The sequence below is a fragment of the Dipodomys spectabilis genome, unplaced genomic scaffold (genome assembly GCF_019054845.1).
Source record: "Dipodomys spectabilis isolate Male_0828 unplaced genomic scaffold, ASM1905484v1 ptg000137l, whole genome shotgun sequence".
NCBI classification, from domain to species: Eukaryota; Metazoa; Chordata; class Mammalia; order Rodentia; family Heteromyidae; genus Dipodomys; species Dipodomys spectabilis.
This window is the reverse complement of record NW_024870814.1, coordinates 7,762,541-7,781,867: the sequence shown is the minus strand read 5'-3', so window position 1 is coordinate 7,781,867 and position 19,327 is coordinate 7,762,541. Positions and strand designations below refer to the sequence as shown.

At 46.1% G+C, this 19,327-nt stretch overlaps 1 protein-coding gene across 2 annotated transcripts; it reads right to left on the bottom strand.

Moving 5' to 3' along the window:
• Nucleotides 1–2,536: 2,536 nt before the first annotated feature.
• On the bottom strand, nucleotides 2,537–18,111 carry Thnsl2 (threonine synthase like 2). 2 transcript variants are annotated; one of them, XM_042690494.1, is made up of 9 exons: nucleotides 18,040–18,111; nucleotides 15,706–15,940; nucleotides 14,287–14,481; nucleotides 12,929–13,081; nucleotides 7,988–8,218; nucleotides 5,064–5,212; nucleotides 4,833–4,958; nucleotides 3,349–3,500; nucleotides 2,537–2,963 (listed from the first exon to the last, which is right to left on the bottom strand). In XM_042690494.1, exons 2-9 carry the CDS (start codon nucleotides 15,926–15,928, stop codon nucleotides 2,744–2,746), a joined length of 1,449 nt encoding a protein of 482 aa, XP_042546428.1. In that variant the 5' UTR covers nucleotides 15,929–15,940; nucleotides 18,040–18,111; the 3' UTR covers nucleotides 2,537–2,743. The 2 variants fall into 2 exon arrangements, with proteins under 2 accessions (XP_042546428.1, XP_042546429.1); XM_042690495.1 differs by lacking the exons at nucleotides 3,349–3,500; nucleotides 18,040–18,111 and having other exon boundaries at nucleotides 2,761–2,963; nucleotides 15,706–16,064.
• Nucleotides 18,112–19,327: the final 1,216 nt, after the last annotated feature.

Here is a 19,327-nt window from a genome sequence, read left to right as displayed (position 1 = left end):
ACAGTGGCACCCTGGCAGATCACCTCACCTCTCAGGGCCTTGGACTCCTCACCTGGAGATAGGGAAACAGAAGGACTCACTCCACTTGTCACTATCAGGATTAAATGATTTTTTTTTGGTAATGTGTCAACTGGCCGATAGTAGGCACTATTAGGGATACATAATGACTTTCATGGGCCTTTTCCTCTTTTTTTTTTTTGTCGGTTGTGCGAATTGAACTCTGGGCTTGGGCGCTGTCCCTCAGCTCTTCAGCTCAAGGTGAGCGTTCTACCACTTGAGCCACAGTGCCACTTCCGGCTTTTTCTGTTCATATATGGTGCTGAGGAATTGAACCCAGGGCCTCATACATGCAAGGCAAGCACTCTACCACTGAGCCACCTTCCCAAACCTGGGCTTTTCTTCTTTAAAAAAATTTTTTTTTCTTACGTATAGTGGCTCACACCTGTAATCCTAGCTACTCCAAAGGCAGAGATTGGAAGGATCATAGTTCAACAACATTCTGGCAAAGACGTTCAAACAATTCCATCTCAGCTAATAAAAGCTGGGCACGGCGGTATGTACCAGTCATTCCAGCTACATAAAAAAGCATAAACAAGCTGAACACCAGTGACTCACACCTGTCATCTTAGCTACTCAGGAGGCTGAGATTTGAAAATTGCAGTTTGAGGGCTGGGAAGGTGGCTCAGTGGTAGAGTGCTTGCCTTGCATGCATGAGGCCCTGGGTTTGATTCCTCAGCACCACATAAGCAGAAAAAGCCGGAAGTGGCACTGTGGCTCCAGTGGTAGAGTGCTAGCCTTGAGCTGAAGAGCTCAGGGACAGCGCCCAGACCCAGAGTTCAGGCCCCATGACCGGCAAAAGAAAAAAGAAAAAAAGAAAATTGCAGTTTGAAGCCAGCTCAGGCAAGAAAGTCCAAGAGACTCTTATCTCCAATAAACTACTCAGAAAAAGCTGGAAGTGGTGCTGTGGCTCACGTGATAAAGCAGTAGCCTTGAGCAAAAGAAGCTCAAGGACAGCTCGCAGGCCTAGAACTTAAGCCCTAGGACTAGAAAGTATGTGCACATGCATGCACACACACAGACACAAGCACACACACACATGCACATACATGCGAGTGCATGCACATACACATACATACACACACACACACACTCACACAAAGCATAAACAGGAGGATCCTATATCAGACCAGTTGGGGCAAAAAGCAAGACCTTACTTTTTTAAAAAATGAAATAAAAACTAAAAGCAAAAAGGGCTGGAAATATGACAAGTGGTAGTGCAAGTGCCAGGCCCTGACTTCAAACCACAGTATTACCAAAATGTATATTGTACAACAGTGTCAGTTTATAAAAATTAAAACATCTTCATTGGCCTTGAACAGTATGTGACCCCCTAAGCATTAGGCCTGTTGTACCTTAGCATAAAAGGCTCCAGGGGTTCCGTTGGTGTCTGCTACTGTGGATATCAAGGTCTCTTAGAAACTGTCAAGTGTTATGGCCTGTAAGGGGTCACTGTCATCTGGAAATGACAGAGGATCAAGTGGTAAAGCACCTGCCTTGCAAGTTCAACCCTAGTACTGCAAAAGGAATAGACTCATCCCACCCTCTAGGATCCAGGACCCTGCCCACCCCTCATGGTGCTGAATGCCAAGCTTTCCAGCTTCTCCCTTCCTCTCTGGACACCACAGAGACGCCAGGCAGAGATCAGATCTGGGGCAGGGAAGGGCCTTTTAGGCCAGAGTTTCAGTAGGTGCCCTAAGGATGGGGCAACAGCATCTTCAGTAGCAAAATCAATCAATCAATAAATGATAGATAGATGGATCAATAGATAGATGATAGGTAAACATGATGTATAGACAGATGATAGATATGAAGATAGATGACTGATAGATGACAGATAGATAGATAGATAGACAGATAGATAGATAGATAGAAGATAGACAGATAGATAGAAGATAGATAGACAGACAGACAGACAGACAGACAGACAGACAGACAGACAGACAGACAGATAGATAGATAGATAGATAGATAGATAGATAGAAGATAGACAGACAGATAGAAGATAGATAGACAGACAGACAGACAGATAGATAGATAGATAGATAGATAGATAGATAGATAGATAGATAGATAGTTAGATACCTTCACCCCTTCTAGAGGTCCAGGACCCCCAGCATCCAAAGCACAATCCTGACATTGATATTCATGGGTTTTCGCTTGGCCTAAAATGCTCCTTGGCATCCACAGGATTTCAACCTGAACCCAGTAACATAAATAAGCAGCTGCCAGCCAGCAGCTGACAAAAGAGAGGGCAACCTGACTCACTTTATCAACTTGACTTGCATGTCACTGAGGCTTTCTGTCCACACAGCATGGATCTAGTGATCCCCACTTTAACCCTTGTCCACATCACAGGCACCGGGACCCCCTTCTCCCACCTGCTCCGCTGCCTCCATAAAGCTAGGCAACCTGAGCAGCCACACACCTCAGCAACGCCACTCCACAGCCACAGGGCTGCAGAGATCCGAGAATCTCATCAGTCTGAACAGCACATTTATTCTTGATTTTCCCATCATTTCTGCTGACAAGACAGCTTGCACATGGCTTGGGAGCCAGATAAACTCAAGAAGATAGGCACAAGGCCTGTGTTAACAGCCTCGGGAGAAAGGGTCCGAGGTAGCTCAAGGGCGCCCCCTCCTGGGATCAGAAAGTCCAAAGAAAACCAACTCCAGTAAGACTATTCCTAGGGCATGACTGCCTGACCCTTCCACCTCTGGCTCAGGGCCTCGATGGTGTCCCGAAGCATCTGTGTCCAGTTATCCTCTCTCCGCATTGGGGTACAGCGTGTCTCCTTATGCTCCAGGGCTAGGATCTCCGCAGGTGGGCTGGGGCTCAGCCCTGCAGCGAGGACTGCTTCTGGGAACTTGGCTGCAGAGGCAGGGGCCAGGCAGCACCGAGGAACGCTGTCAAGGGATGGGGCAGGCGTGGGCAGGAGGATAGGTGAGAGAAGAGTCAGAGGACAAGGAAGGAGGAGGCAGAAGAGAAAGAAAAGGAATGAGGGACACAGGAGGAGGAGAGGGCATAAAAGGGAGACCAAGGGACTGTTAGTACCTTGAACTTGTCCCTACCTGGCAAGGTGCTCTTGGTTGAAGGCTTAGCTCACCAACCAGCACACACACACACACACACACACACACACACACACACACACACACACACACACACACACTGTCCAAAGCCATCATCCACAGTTCCATCCCATCTCCTCACCTGGGAAAGAGGAGACCCCTGAAAGTCAAAGCCTCCCCCTCCCCTACCAGGTACCGAGACCCCGCACGGGATCTATACCTGGGCTGTTGCCTGTCTGTCTGCTGGTAATGGTAGCTCACAGCCACGGCAGAATGAGGGCACAGCTGGTACTGGTTCTCCTCCCAGCAGCGGGCCATGGTCCTGGTGATGGCTTCATCTGACACCGACTCAGATGTCACCGCCTCTAAAAGCTGAAGATTACCAGGGCCAGAGAGAGAGGCGGGTGTCAGGGCTAGAGAAGTAGGGAAAGAGGGCTAAAAGCCCATTGTACACAACACAGACCAACACCAGTAACACAGCTGAAACCGTCATACTAAATAGCTGACTCTGTTCAGGATAAAAATCAGTTGCCTAATGTCTGGGCTTTTTGGTTTGTTTTGATGTTTGAGATAGAGACTTGCTATGTAGCCCAGGCTGGTTTTGAACTCAATCTTCCTGCCTCCACTTCCTGAGTGCTGGGATTACAGACAGGAGCCACCATGCCTGGCTAGTTTCCCAAGTCTGAGCTGATTCATTCATTGAGTTGTAGGTCTATGTATCTAGTTGGAATTTGGCTCACAAATCCAATTAGTTGCCAATAGTCTGACATGGACTAGGTCAAAGGCAGTCAAACATTTCCACCATTTAGTGGGAATATGGTACTGAAAATTAAAGGTACTTTCAGAAACCCTATATTTTATACATAACTAGCCATCACTAGGTTGTATTGAAATAAAAGCAGTCCTTTCTAACCAGATTCCTAAAATAAATCAATTTATTTATTTTCTAAACAATAAACTCTCATTCTGAAAGAAAGAGAGACAATGGAGGGGGTGGAAGAAGAGTTCCACAGGAGCAAGTCTGCTCAGACTGGAGGGACACAGTGGCTTTGAACTTGTTTGCCAGTTGTTGTGATTACTGGAAATAAACAGCCACAATAAATAGAAACAATGTTACTGGATCAAGTCATGAATTACCAGGCACTCTAGAAAATGCCTCACAGGTATTATTGGGCTTAAATCTCCCCATCATGAGACAAGCATTTTTATCCTTGTTTTATGATGAGGACATGGAGGAGCATAGTTTAAGGAAAAGTCCAACATCTCACAGATGAATTGAGGTTAGGTCTGGCTGACTATAAACCATGTTTATATTGCCTCTTCATTACATGCCTGTAATCCTAGCTATTCGGGAGGCTGAGATCTGAGGATCCTAGTTTGAAGCCAGCAAGGGAAGAAAAGTCTGTGAGACTCTTATCTCCAATTAATCACTACAAAGCCAGAAGTAGAGGTATGGCTCAAGTGGTAGAGTGCTAGCCTTGACCTCAAGCTAAGGGGCAGTACCTGAGTTCAAGCCCCAGTACACCCACCACCACCACTACCACATACACAATCAACACAAATAAGGTGACTGTGAAAGTGTTTGTTTCATAGTAGATGTAAAAAAAATTAGATATCCTCTCCCCTTATCCTAACTTCTAACCTCTCAGTCCATTGTATGGCTACATCCTTTGCTTTCCCTATGCTGTATGGATAGGGACCAACCTTGCTGTGCAGTTCCTTGGGTAGAAGCAGAGTGTGGGTGCTTTCAAATTTCTCCATGAGGCTTCTTGTCACCTGGCTGTTACAGCCAGAGTGCAGCCAGAAGATTCTCTCCATGTTGTAGGGTACCTGGGCAGAAAGGCAGAGTCCCTCCCAGGCCATGCTGATTTCAGCTTTCATCCAGTCCCACCCCACTAACACTTGGGTCAAGCTGTCCCTTCCCTGTCAGTCCACCTGGATGTCCATTGCTGATGCCAAGGTTGGTGTGACCGCTTCAGACAGAGAGAAGTCTCCCCGCTGGATGGTCCTATGGATGATGTCATTGTGGTTCACTCCCACCACCAGGCGGATGGGCAGGCCCATCTTCTGAGCAATGCACCCGGCTTGAGACAACACAGGAGACAATGTTTCAGAAACAAAAACAAAAACACAATTGGTTAAATTTGGTTTTATCAAAATGGAGAGACTTTTGTTAGACTTGTGTTTCCAATGACAGTTATTCTGAAAAAATCAAGGTACAGATTGGGGAAAGAATTGACAAATCATATATCTAATCAGAGATATATATCCTGGATATATATAGGACTCTTACAACTAAACAATAAAAATACAAGTAACTCAATTTAAAAAATAAGAGATCTGAAACAGAAATTTCTCTAGCCTAGAGTCAGGTGCCAGTGGTTCATGCCTATAATCTTAGCTACTCAGGAGGCTGAAATCTGAGGATAGTGGCTGGAAGCCAATTTGGGCAGTAAAGTGCATGAGATTCTTATCTCTAACTGACTACCAAAAAAAAAGCTGGAGATGCCACTGTGGCTCAAAATGATAGAGTGCTAGCCTCAAGTGAAAAAGCTCAAGGACAGCATCCAAGCCCCAAGTTCAAGCCCCAGGGCCAGCATCAAAAAGAAAAAGAAGAAAAAAGAAAAAGATAAACAAATGATTTTCTAGATGCTGGTAGCTCATGCGTATAATCCTAGCTACTCAAGAGACTGAGGTCTGAAGATTGTGGTTTGAAGCTAGCTGGGACAGACAAATCTGTAAGACTCGTTCTTACCTCTAATTAACCAACAAAAAAATGGAAGTGGAGGTGTGACTCAAGTGGTAGACCACTGGCCTTGAGGGAAAAGCCAAGCAAGGGCATGGCCCTGAATTTATGCTCCAGTTACCAACACACACACACACACACACACACACACACACACACACTGATATACAAATGTTCAACGAGCATATTCAGCATCATTAATCATCAAGGAGAGACAGACCAAAACTATGACCTATCACAGCATACTCACTAGGAGGCCTATAAAATAAAAAGCCATATTGTTGGTGAGGATGTGGAAATACTAGGAACTGTTCCCTACTAGGAACCAGTAGGAGTATAAAATGGCATACTCCTTTGGAAAGCAATCTGGCAGTTCTTCAGAATATTCAACACATAGTTACTATATGTGTTGTGGTTCTCCTAGTAGGAACAAACTCAAAGGAACTAAAAGCACTAAAAGCACAGGTCTACATAAAAACTTATATGCAGGTGTTCACAGCATCATTAATCACAGCCAAGATGTAAAACAATTCAAATGTCCTGCAACATACAATAAATCCATGCAGCAGAATAAACAGTGACAGGGGCTACAAAGTGGATAAACTTTGAAAATACAATGCTAAGTGAAAAAAATAGATTAAAGAAAAGCCACCAAGTGTGTGAGTCCAGTACTATAAAGTGTCTAGAACAGAGAATTCAGAGAGACAAATAGCCGGGTGGTTGGCATGGGCTGATGTGGGGCATGGCTCAAGGGCACATGGGAGTGGCTGCTACCGGGTTCAGGGATATAAATGTTATACAGCTGATTACAGTGATGGTCACACAAATCTGGAACATACTAAAAGCACTGTACAGTTTAAACGTGTGAATGATACACAAATCATAGAACAAAACAATGGAGGAGAGAAGAGCCATGGTACCAGGGACTAGCTGACCTTGTCTTCTCCTCTAGTTCTTCATGAGAAAGTAGAAATCAAACTATATCTGTGGGCTCTGAATCTTCAGATTCAACCAATGATGGATGGAAAATACTCAATAAAATTGTCTGAACATGTAGACTTTTGTTCTTGTCATTATTCCCTATACTATAAAAGTATAACAACGATTTAGATAGAATTTCTATGCTGATAGGCTATCATAACTCATCTAGAGATGATTCCAAATGTACACACACCTTAGATAAAGGACTTGAGAACATCAGTGGATTCTGGTACCCATGGGGGTCCTAGAACCAATTTCCATTCATAACAAGGAGCGACTCTCTCATCTTCCTTACAGGTCTGCATTTTGTAAGGATGAATTCACTCATTACAGGTATTTAGCACTGTTCTCAACATATATATATATATATATATATATATATATATATATATATATATATACAAATGCTTATGGATATTAATTATTACATGGGAAATTTATTTTAAGGGTATGCAGCTACAAAGTTTATCTTTACAAAGTTTATTCACACACCAAGAATCTTGTTTGCTCCCCACAGAAGTCCTGAGATATATGATAAGTGATTCACTCTTTTTACAGCCCCAGAGCATCTGAGGGACCGCCATATCGCCAATCAACTCGCAAAGGGCAGATCTGGGGCCAGAATCCTAAGTCCAGAATGCTTTCCACCTCACGTGGTATCTGGGTAGTGTCCAGGAGAGAGAATGCATCATGCCACGTAGCCACCGCCCCCACAGCAGGCAGCTGACTGGGCTGGGAATAAAGTCCATATTTCTGGGAGGATGCACTGCCAGACTCCCCAGCTGAGTCTTCACTTTGTTTCTCCACACTCTGCTGATTGAAGGAGAATGCAAGGTCAAGTTGCTAAAGCACCCTGGGGTAAAGCCAAGGCAGCAAGAGTCTAGGGTGTCTATGGGGCAAGCACACACACACACACACACACACACACACACACACACACACACACACACACACACACACACACACACACACACACACACACACACAGAGAGCAGGAAAATCTGAGACATTCTTTGTGGTTTCCTGTCACTTTCAGAACTAGGACATGACCTTCATGCTCCTCAGCCAGAGGACAGCAAGAAAGACTGAATGTTTATCTGAAAAGTCTCCCTGCTCCCTGGGGTCTCCTTACCTGCAAGGTTACCAGCAGCCCCTGTTGGCACAACCACTTCCACAAGAGGGAGGGGGTGAGTGTCCATGGAAGGGGTGCACTGGAAGTAAGCGAAGAAGTGGTGAGCTATTTGCACAAGGACCCGAGACCAGTTGATGGAATTCAAGCTCATCAGGTTGTGCTTCTTGACAAAAGCCACGTCGGCGAACACAGCCTTAATGGGCTCATCCAGTTCATCGCTGTTTCCCTCCACTGGGGGAAGAGAGAAGAGGGTGGTCCTCAGAGGCAAGAAGCGTCCATAGGCAGTCAGCACTGGACTATACTAGTACCCTGGGAGCTGAGCCCACCCACCTGAGATCATTGCTAAACCTCATGGCTTAGCCATGACTTTTCAGACTCAACAAGAAGCTTCTCAGGGATACTAGCCATAGCTCATATTCTGGTGATCCTAGATATCTTCCCTTGCTTATGATAAAAGAAAATGTAACCAGAACAGTTTGTAATAGTTCTATCATTATATAAAGTAAGATATAACATGGCAGCCTTGGGGGATAGTGGAAAAAGTATTTTGCTTCATATTCCACGCCCACTTCTCCCTGACTTCTGTGAAGGAAGAAAAGTGTTAGCCAATGGGAAGAGTCTGAGACTCTGAGAGGAAGGTCCTTCACTCTGTACTTCTCCCTGGGTTGGAGGGAAACGGTCGCTAGTCCCCTGTGGTCTGCCCTCATTTAGGTCACGAGAGTGAGTGTCCTTTTTTCTGTTCCATGTATCAGATAAGCTTGCTTGGTAAAGACAGTTCTCTCTGAACTGTTATACATTAGCTTAATTTTTGTGTGTGTGAGAATGCCAGTCCTGGGGCTTGAACTCAGAGCTTGGGCATAGTCCCTGACTTTTTATGTTCAAGGCTAGCACTCTATCACTTGAACCACAGTTCCACTTAATTGGAGATGAGAGTCTCATGGACTTTCCTGTCAGGGCTGGTCTCAAATCCTGATCCTCAGATCTCAGCTTCCTGAGTAGCTAGGATCATAAGCATGAACCACCATCACCCAACCATTAGCTTCATTTTAAGTGAATCATTAGGCAAATTTGTTAGTGACTTGTGCACTAGTCTAACAAATGTCCCCCAAGATAGCAGAACCAGTAATTAGCCAATACTGATTCTTATGTGACACTTGGGCCTTTCTCCATTGGATCCATCCAGGAAGGGCAGGGAGTGAAACTGGCTGGGGGAAGTGCTAGAGCAAGCAACAAGGTTGTGAACCAGTCTCCCCTAACCACTGTGTAATAGCAATGAGGCTGGGGGACCGACTTCAGGTTCAGATGTCAACCCCCAAATGCTGGATCCAGTTATAGTAATCCTTTATCTTTGCCAGGACCAAGCCAAGCATTTTTGTGAAATGGGGTACTGGCACCAAGATGGACATATGTTAAATACAGGCAGCGAGAGGCGAAGGGACATATACATGAAGTTCTAGAGAAAGATTCACTGCTTCTAAGGAAGAGTCACTGCAGCTCCCAGGCCCTGAGTTCAAGCCCCAGGACCAACACACACATGCATGCTTATGTGCGTGCACACAAACACACACACCGCTATATTTCTCAAAATATGCTTTATAACCATCTAATACTTCCTGAATAAAATTAACTATAATCAGAGAAAAAAGGAAGAGCCATAGAAAAAGAGATAATTGGTTACCCAGAATCACCATCATGTGACCACAACAGGAACAATGCTCAGGAGTGGGGAAGGTAGAGTAAATAATTGCAAGAACTGGTGTCCTAAGGTACCACTGAGCTCCTGACTCAACCAAGGAAGAGCACACGCCACCTCTGGAGGACAAGTTATAGAATCTAGGAATTATTCTTCTTTAAGTTGGTTTGAATTTTCTGTTATTTCCTGCCAAAAGCATCTTGAATAATAGTATTAATTGTGATCTAATTCTTGCTGATTTAACACATCATGTCCACACATAATAAGCCAGCTGATCCACACAGACTGCTCACCAGTCTAAGGGAAAGCATTTATTTGTTGTTAGTTTCTGAACTTAGCTACATTCTCCTTGAAACAAAAACAGTAAGCTCTGGAAAGGAAAATTTGAACAGTGATGTTTATAAGCAACTTTGATTTGATTATGCATTATTTTCTTTTTTTTTTTTTTCTGTCGGTCGTGGGGCTTGAACTCTGAGCCTGAGCACTGTCCCTCAGCTCTTCAGCTCAAGGCTAGTGCTCTACCACTTTAGCTACAGCGCCACTTCCGGTTTTCTGGTGGTTTGTTGGAGATAAGAGTTTCATGGACTTTCCTGCCTGGGCTGGCTTTGAACCAAGATCCTCAGATCTCAGCCTCCTGAGTAGCTAGGATTACAGGCATGAGCCACCAGCGCCCAGCTGCATTATTTTCTTAAAATTCGAAACATATCCTCAGCGGACACTGGTGACTCATGCCTATAATCTTCACAATGCAAGAGGCTTGAGATCTGAGGATCAAGGTTTGAAGTTAGCACGGACAGATAAATCCAAGAGACTCTTCTTTCCAATTAACCAGTAGAAAGCTAGAAGTGGCTGGGCATGGGTGACTCATACCTGTAATACTAGCTACACAGGAGGCTGAGATTTGAGGACAATTCTTTGAAGCCAGCCCAGGCAGAAAAGTCCCCATGAGACTCTTTTTTGTTGTTGTTGGTGGTGGTGGTGGTTGTGTAGCTTGAACTCTGAGCCTGGGTGTTGTCCCTCAGCTCTTCAGCTCAAGGCTAGCACTCTACCACTTGAGCCACAGCACCACTTCAGGTTTTCTGGTAGTTTATTGGAGATAAGAGTTTCATAGACTTTCCTACAAGGACTGGCTTTGAACCATGATCCTCAGATCTCAGCCTCCTGAGCAGCCAGGATTACAGGTGTGAGCTACCAGTGCCCAGCCCCAGGAGACTCTTATCTCCAATTAACCACTCAAAAATCAGAAATAGAACTGTGACTCAAAGTGGTAGAGTGCTAGCCTTGAACTAAAGAGCTCAGGGACAGTGCCCAGGCCCTGAGTTCAAGCCCCACAACCACCACCAACAAAAAGTGAGAAGCAGAGGTGTGGCTCAAGTGGCAGAACAGCAGCTTTTAGTAAAGCAATAAGTTCAAACCCCAGTACTGATACCAAAGAGAGAGAAAGAGAGAGAGAGAGGATAAGCTTCCATTCACATCCATAGGCAAAAACCTTAGAATATCTGTGCACAGGGCAAGAAAGCAGTTGGTGGTGTGGCAATACAAAAAGCTATTTTCTAATGCTACTAAAAGACCATCCTAAATCTATAACTAGTAGTTTTTGGTACCTGAAATATAACAGGGCCCCTTACAAGCCTGAATCTTTTGCACTAAAGTCTTCGATGACTACAGGAAAGTGCAACCAAAAATGGGCAATTTTCTTTTTTTTTTTTTGGTCCGGTTGTGGGGCCTGAACTCTGGGCCTGGGCACTGTCCCTCAGCTCTTCAGCTCAAGGCTAGCACTCTACCACTTGAGCCACAGCGCCATTCCTGGCTTTTTTCTTATGTGGTGCTGAGGAATCGAACCCAGGGCCTCAGGCATGCAAGGCAAGCACTCTACCACTGAGCCACCTTCCCAGCCCCGAAATGGGCAATTTTCAAGGCTAACGTGTAAGATTTTGCTAACACCCACATCAGCAAAACCACAGATGACACCAGAGTGAACATGTGCTTGCCAAAGACAAGAGTAGAGAGGGCTTTTTGTTTGTTTGTTTGTTTTGTTGTTTTTTTACTCCTTGACAAAGTAGATGTCCCATAAAAACATTGTTTATAAGATTACACTAGTTATACAATGAATACTTTTTTTTCTCATCATACCCTTTTGCTATCCTGTCAAATAAATAACCAAAGTATGACAGGCTGTATGGACCTGTCTTCAACTGGTGTGCCAACCTCAGCCAACAATGCCCACGGCTCTAATTCCTGCCCCTGAGGTCAACGTAAAAAGTGAAAATAAAAGTATGTGGCTCCTCTCCCAGTCACCCCTGTCTTCTCTACCCCACTCTTATGTCTCCATACTGATTATATCCACTCAGAATCCATTTAGAATAGATGGTCTGCCACATAAAGAGGTCTTCTCCTTTCTTCAACCACAACAATACTAAATGGTTAAGGACTTTATTGCAAGACTAGTTATGTGTGAGTATCACTAAGCAGCTTCCTAATTTAAATAGGTACTAATCATGACCATGGCTTAGTTGTTGCATGAACAGCTAATGAGTGACAATATCTCGTGTGTGTGTGTGTGTGTGTGTGTGTGTGTGTGTGTGTGTGTGTGTGTGTATTTGCATGTGTGTGCATGCATGCTAGTACTAGGGACTTGAACTCAGGGACTAAACACAGTCCTTTAGCTTTTTCACTCAAAACTGGCTCTCTGACACTTGAGCCCAATTACTCCATTTCAGCTTTTTGGTGATTAATTGGAGTCTCAAGGACTTTCCTGCCTAGGTTGACTTAAAACTGAGATCCTCCAATCTCAGTCTCCTGAGTAGCTAGGATTACAGATATGAGACACTGGCAGTTGGCTTCACATCCTCTTACTTGCTTAATACATTTGTCAAAGGCTTAGAATTAAATCCAAATCACTTGGCTTAGTTGCAGCTCTGCCTGACTTCCTACACACAGACCACTGGAAGGTAAAACCTACAAGGAGGTGGCATTCTGTGAGGTATGGCGTTAAACCTGCACTTTCTTGGTTGAGCTGTTATGAGTTTATGCATCTGTCACCTCTAGTAGTTGAGAAGATTGCATAGTCAGAAACCTGCGCAGAACTACACCAATGGATTTATATCACCTATATCAGAAAAGGACTGGTAGAGAGAGAGAAAGAGGAGTAAGAAAGATGCTCAGCAGTGTGTCCTAGGCCATCTGCCAAAACAGACTCAGCCAAGGCAGGACCTGATGCTCTGGAGCCTCTGCCCAGCACCACCCACCTCCAAACACGTGAACGTTGTCCTTCACCACTGTTGTCATCTGGAGTTCCTGGATCTTTGAGCAGTGACCTTTGGGCAGCAGAACAATGATGTCGATATTCTTTGCCCCTTGAACACTCTCAATGGCAGCACTCCCAGTGTCCCCAGAAGTTCCTGGATGGGAAGAAAGGAGACATCTCCCCTTTAGAAGAAGGGAGAGGGGTAGAAAAGGAAATGAGTGGCCCTAAAAGTATTGTTGCCAAATTCAGTAACATCTACTTTTGAATACTTAAGGATAGGAATTTAGTATTCCATTTAGGATCCACTGATCCATAGCTAAAATGTGTGTGTGTGTGTACTGGGGCGTGTGTGTGTGTGTGTGTGTGTGTGTGTGTGTGTGTGTGTGTGTGTGTGTGTGTGTGTGTGTGTGTGTGTGTGTGTGTGTGTGTGTGTGTACTGGGGCTTGAACTCAAGGCCCGAGCTACTGCTTAGCTTTTTTTACTCAAGGCTAGCATTCTACCACTTGAGCCACAACTCCACTTCCAGCATTTTTTGCTGGTTGATTGGAAATAAGAATCTCACAGACTTTCTTATCTGAGCTTGCTTTAAACCTTCTCAGATCTCAGCTTCCTGTGCAGCTAGGATTACAGGTGTGAGCCACTGGTATACTCCTCATAATCTTATGTATTCTTAAAAACATTACTAGCTGGGCATTGGTGGTTTACACCTGTAATCCCAACTACTCAGAAGGCTGAGATCTGAGGACCATGGTTTGAATCCAGCTTAAGCAGAAAAGTCCATGAGACTCTTAACTCCAACGAAAAAGCTGGAAGTGGAGCTGTGGCTCAGAGTGGTTGAGCACTAGCCATGAGTACAAAAAGGCTTAGGGACAGTACCCAGACCCTGAGTTCAAGCCCCAGGACCAGAAAAAAAGAAACAAAAAATATTACTTTGAGCCGGGCGCTGGTGGCTCACGCCTGTAATCCTAGCTACTCAGGAGGCTGAGATCTGAGGATCCCGGTTCAAAGCCAGCCCGGGCAGGAGAGACTGTGAGACTCCTATCTCCAATAAACCACCAGAAAACCGGAAGTGGCGCTGTAGCTCAAGTGGTAGAGCGCTCGCCTTGAGCTGAAGAGCTGAGGGACAGCGCCCAGGCCCAGAGTTCAAGCCCCACGACCGACCAAAACAAAAACAAAAACAAAAAAACAAAAAATATTACTTTGAGAAGCAGCTATAACCTCTACTAGCATGACAAAGGGTTTCCCAGTGCCAAAACAGATTAACAATCTTGTTCTAGAATTGATTCCATAAGAGACTCAATTGAGAGCATCCTATAGGTGGACACTACCATCAGCACTAAGGGACCCCCCACTACATACCTACAACCACAATGACATGCTTCTCCCTCTTTTCCAGGAAGTACTGCAGAAACTGAGCTGTGCAGCTCAGGGACAAGTCCTTAAAGGCAAATGTGACTCCATGCCACAGCTCCAATACATTCAGCCCATTCCTCAGCCTGCACAAATGAACCACCTCTTTGTGGTGGAATCTGCTGAAGGCACGGTCAATCAGATCTGTTAGGACAGTGGGTTAGACAGTGAATGAAGGGCATTATATCTTCCTTAAAGTTTCCTTTCAGTCTTACTAGCATTCCAAATTTAAAGATCTCATCTCCTGCTACCAAACCAAGAGAAAAAAAAACAAACAGAAGCTCTTTATCTCAACATTTTTAACATAAATGTTTTGTTTTAGCTGAACATTTATGAATACAACTTAATACACCTTGGAAAAAATCTGGGAAGACATGAGCTAAACTGTTTATAGATTCCTCAGAAGGATCCTCCAGTGACCAGAACTGGTACTTGGAAGACTTTCATTTTTCATTTAGTACACTTTATCAGAGCCTGGATTTCTTGTGAGCATATATTCCAAAGAGGCTAATTAACTAGTTATATTTTTTTAAGTCAGTGTCTCATTCTTCTTATTTTCTTTCCTACAGGCAGAAAGATTTCATTTAGTTTTTGAAATACTGTTTTACACCATGCTGCCAGGACCTGAGCATGACTGATATACCATGACATCTTTGGCAGAGTAGTCTAGTACAGAACTTCTCAAACTTTCATTTGCAGACCAAGCACCTGGGATGTGGTTAAAATACAGAATCTGTGGTGGTGCCTATTGGATCACATGCTGAATGGTCCACTTCTCCCAGCCCCCCAAGCCCAAATACCCATATTATGGATTTCATTTTTGCTATCCAGTGTGGTCCATCGACCAACAGTACTAATCCTATCTGGGAATGTGAGAGAAATGTAGAATTCTAGACCCATCTTAAACTATTAAATCAGAATCTGCTTTTTAACAAGGTGTCCAGGGGAACCTATTGGCACATTATAGTTTGTGAGACACATCAGTACAGGGTATTTGGTAATATTGTCCCTTCTGAAATCCATTCAGGAAGAGAAAATAGCAATCTGAGGTTCTGGTGATTTATACACAAAGAGAAAATACCTTAATATTAAAGCCACTCAGGATGACTGTAATATCTCTAGTCATAATAAAAAAATTTAAATAAAGACGTGCTGTGCAGATCATGTGGGCATTTAGCTCACTGGAGGTGGGAAATGGATGGAATAAATGAACTCTGTCAGGATAGTTCCAATTCTGAGATTTTTGAGTCAGGGAAAAGTTCCAAGATGGGGAAATGCAACTAGAGACTTTCTAGCAGTCAGGTGATGGGTTTACAGCTCTGGAGTAGGACTGCTGAGCCGGCAGAGACAGAGGGCATGGCTGCTTACCATGCAACTCAGCTCTTGGAATGAGCTTAGGGCCAATGAAGAGGGAGCAGAGCTCCTTCACCAGGCTGGGATAGGAGAGCTTGCTCCAATGACGCAAGGTGTCTCTGTCCAGCTGTGGGAGCTCCTCAGGCACGTAGAGACCCCCATCAGGTGCATAGCCAGAGAAGAGGGCTCCTTCAAAGTTGACCTGTGGGGCCATCCCCCTGGTGCTGGTATACCACATGATCCTGGAGGCCTGCAGAGGGAACAGTTGCAGAGGACCTGGTCTTCAAGTCCCAGCACTCCACAGGGTAAAACTCGAACAGCCACAGCCCCCTCAGCTGGTCTCTGAGCCACCACTAACTGAGCTGTCTGTCCCAGACCTGCAGACAACAGACCTAACTTGAGTCTCTGGTACTATTCAGATTATGAACCTGATTCACTACCTTAGAGAAGAGTACTGGGAAATTCTGGGAAAAGGGAAAGCTCAGTCCACACCAGTAGTAAAGTCTACCTCCAAGTACAAAAAGACAGGTTGGTATAGAATATTTGAAGAAATAGGCAGCTTTCCCCCGACACCCCCAGTACTGGAGTGTAAACTCAGTCTTGTGCTTGCTCAGTTGCTTAGTGCTTTTCCACTTGAGCCATGCCTCCACTCCAGCTTTTTGTGCTCATACTGGAGCTTGAACTGAGGGTCTGGGTGCCGTCCCTAAGTACTTTTGCTCAAGGCTAACACTCTACTACTTGAGCCATACCTCTACTTCTGGCTTTTTGCTGTTTAATTAGAGATAAGAGTCACATGGACCTTCCTGCCTGGGCTGGCTTCAAATCAGGATCCTCAGATCTCAGGATTGCCGGCATGAGCTACAAGCTTCAGACTAGCCACTTTATTGATGATTATTTTGGAGGGAGAGGGTATAAATCTTGTAAGAGCATAAGCTGGCATTGGCCTAGAATAATTCTGGCTTTGTAGAAGATGTCCTTGACACCTGTGGAACCAGTGTGAGTTCTACATGGACTGTCATATGCCAGTCCTCTGGCATATGATATATGGTTCACCCAATTTAGAGCAGAGATGAGCTTAATCATCCAAGCCAGGAATCTGTAGACAGTGAAAAGGAACAGGGGGCATAGGCATGAGATATATGACCCCCTAGTATAGAAGTCGTTGTTAAAGAAAGGAAGTCAAGGTAACACCAAAAGACTACTGCAGTGGGTACGCAATGCAAGCACAATGTCCACCACACACAGAAGCAGGGTGGGGAAGTCAGGGGCTAGCAGTGCCTTAATAGAGGAATGTAATTCTTGGCAAGGGTTAGTGTCCAGCAAGCTGTCTGAGAACCTGGAGTAGCAGGAAGAAAGTCTTGTGAGTTCACTTGATAGAGCTGGACTAAATAAAACCATGCAAATGAGCTACCCAAAACACTTCTGCACACGTGTGGCCAGGGGCAGGGGCAGGTGGGGCAATAAGGATCGGAGGCAGGAAATCTTTTCAGAGCACATGAGTGGAATGGACCACAGGTGCTCTTGCTCTGAGCTCCCCGCTCAGTAGGATGCTGGCAAACTGTCCAAGAACAAAGTCAGGGTTGACTCCAGCTCTGCCCGTGGGAGCACAGTGCTGGAATGATTAGCCACGAACCCAGGCTCTTTACCAAGCCGAGAATTGTCCATGTTCTGTCCACCTGCCGCAGGGGGTGAGCATTCCCAGGCCAACAGAGCAAAAACTACAGAGCAACACCGCAGTGCACTGCAGAAGCCCAGGGAGAGAATCTGCTCCCGCAGTGGCGGTGAAGTTGAGGAAGAATGGACTGATTTAATGGGGCCTGCAGGCACTGGCTGCAGGACTGGCCTAAGTAAACCTTGGGGCCTACTGTGGTAGTCATCTTCCCTGCTACTCTGGAGCTTAATCCAGAGCAGAGACAGGGCCGAAAACTGCAAGCGCTGTAACGACCAGGGTGAAGAAGAGGCCGAAGCCGCTGGCCGCGGCGAAGTGGGGAGGGGCGCGGACGGGGAGGGGGGGGGGGGGTCTCCCTTCGGGGACAGGCCTGCAGGAACACGTGGGCCTGGGTGGAAAGTAGGTCCCGGGAGGCCTGAGCTTCTCGCCGGGGCCTAAGCCTCCGGGCACAGAGCATCTCCCCAAAGTCGGGGTTCACAGCCGAACCCCTACAAGGCAGGAGGCGCCCCCTTCCTCCCCCCCCCCCCACCCCCCCTCCCGGCTGCTCCAGCTTGGAGGTCACAGACCTCCACAGCTAGCGCGGACTTCGGGCCGGGCAGGGCCGGGCTGCGAGGGTGGTCAGGGCCCAGACACGCCACCCAGGGCCTCAGCGAGGGGGCAGCGGGGCCGCGAGCGGTTACCGGGAGCGGCACGCGGCGCTGGGGCGGCGGGGCTGCGCGCGGGCTTCGGAGGAGGCGCAGGAGCCCGGGACTAAGGCATTCAGTGCCCAGAGCTGGGACGGGGTGAGGGGCGGGGCGAGGGGCGGGGCGAGGGGCGGGGCGAGGGGCGAGGGGCGGGGCGAGGGGCGAGGGCGGGGCGAGGGCGGGGCGAGGGGCGGGGCGAGGCGCGGGGCGAGGGCTGTGACTGGGAAGATGATGGTGAGAGTTGTCTACAAGAGAGAAATCACGTCTTGCTGGCGACCCTGCTAAAAGCTTTATTCACACCCAGGCTCTTAATCTTTGCCAGGAGGCTGAATAAGGGTAAAACCTTCATGTTTCACTTTGATAAAAGAAGGCAAGATAGTAGGAAGGACTCTTGGTCTCTGTCTCTCTAGCTCTCTCTCCATGGCTTTGGCGCACGCTCTCTGTCTCTCTGTCTCTGTCTCGTGTGTGTGTGTGTGTGTGTGTGTGTGTGTGTGTGTGTGTGTGTGTGTGTGTGTGTGTGTCTCCCCCTGTCTCCCTTGTATTGGTTTTAGGGCTGAATTCAGGACCTGGGCACTGTCCCCGAGCTTTTTTACTCAAGACCACAGCTCTACCATTTGAGCCATACCTCCACTTCTGGCGTTTTGCTGTTTAATTGTAGATAAGACTCTCCTGACTGGGCACCCGTGCCTCAAAGCCAGTAATCCTAGATACTCAGGAGGCTGAGATCTGAGGATCACAGCTCACAGCCAGCAGGGTAGAAAAGTCTGTGAAAGACTCATCTCCAATGAACTAAAATAGGCAGAAGTTGGACTGTGGCTCAAGTTGGTAGAGTGCTACCCTTGAGCACAAAGAGGCTCAGGGACAAAGCCCAGGTCCTGAGTTCAAGCCCCAGGACTGGCAAAAAAAAAAAACAACAACAACAAAAACAAGAGTCTCCTGGATTTGTCTGGGATGACTTTGAACTAAAATCCTCAGATCTCAGCCTCCTGAGTGTCTAGGGCTCCAGGCTTGAGTCACTGGGGTGTGGCTGGCCCTTCTCTTTGGGTTGCTCCTCTGAAACATCAAATAGCTGTCTAAACTCTTTCCTTCCCAAACTGGGACTAGAATCCACTGCATGGGTGCCCTGACTTTACTAAAAAAGAAAAGCTGTACAGGAAAACACTTTTTATTACGCATAGACCTATTCTAGGCAAAATTTTGCCTCCCAATTCACTTTGAAGAATGAATGCTAGAACCTAGAAAAAAATATCCTCCTGATACAGCCCAATTCTCTGGATTCACATTC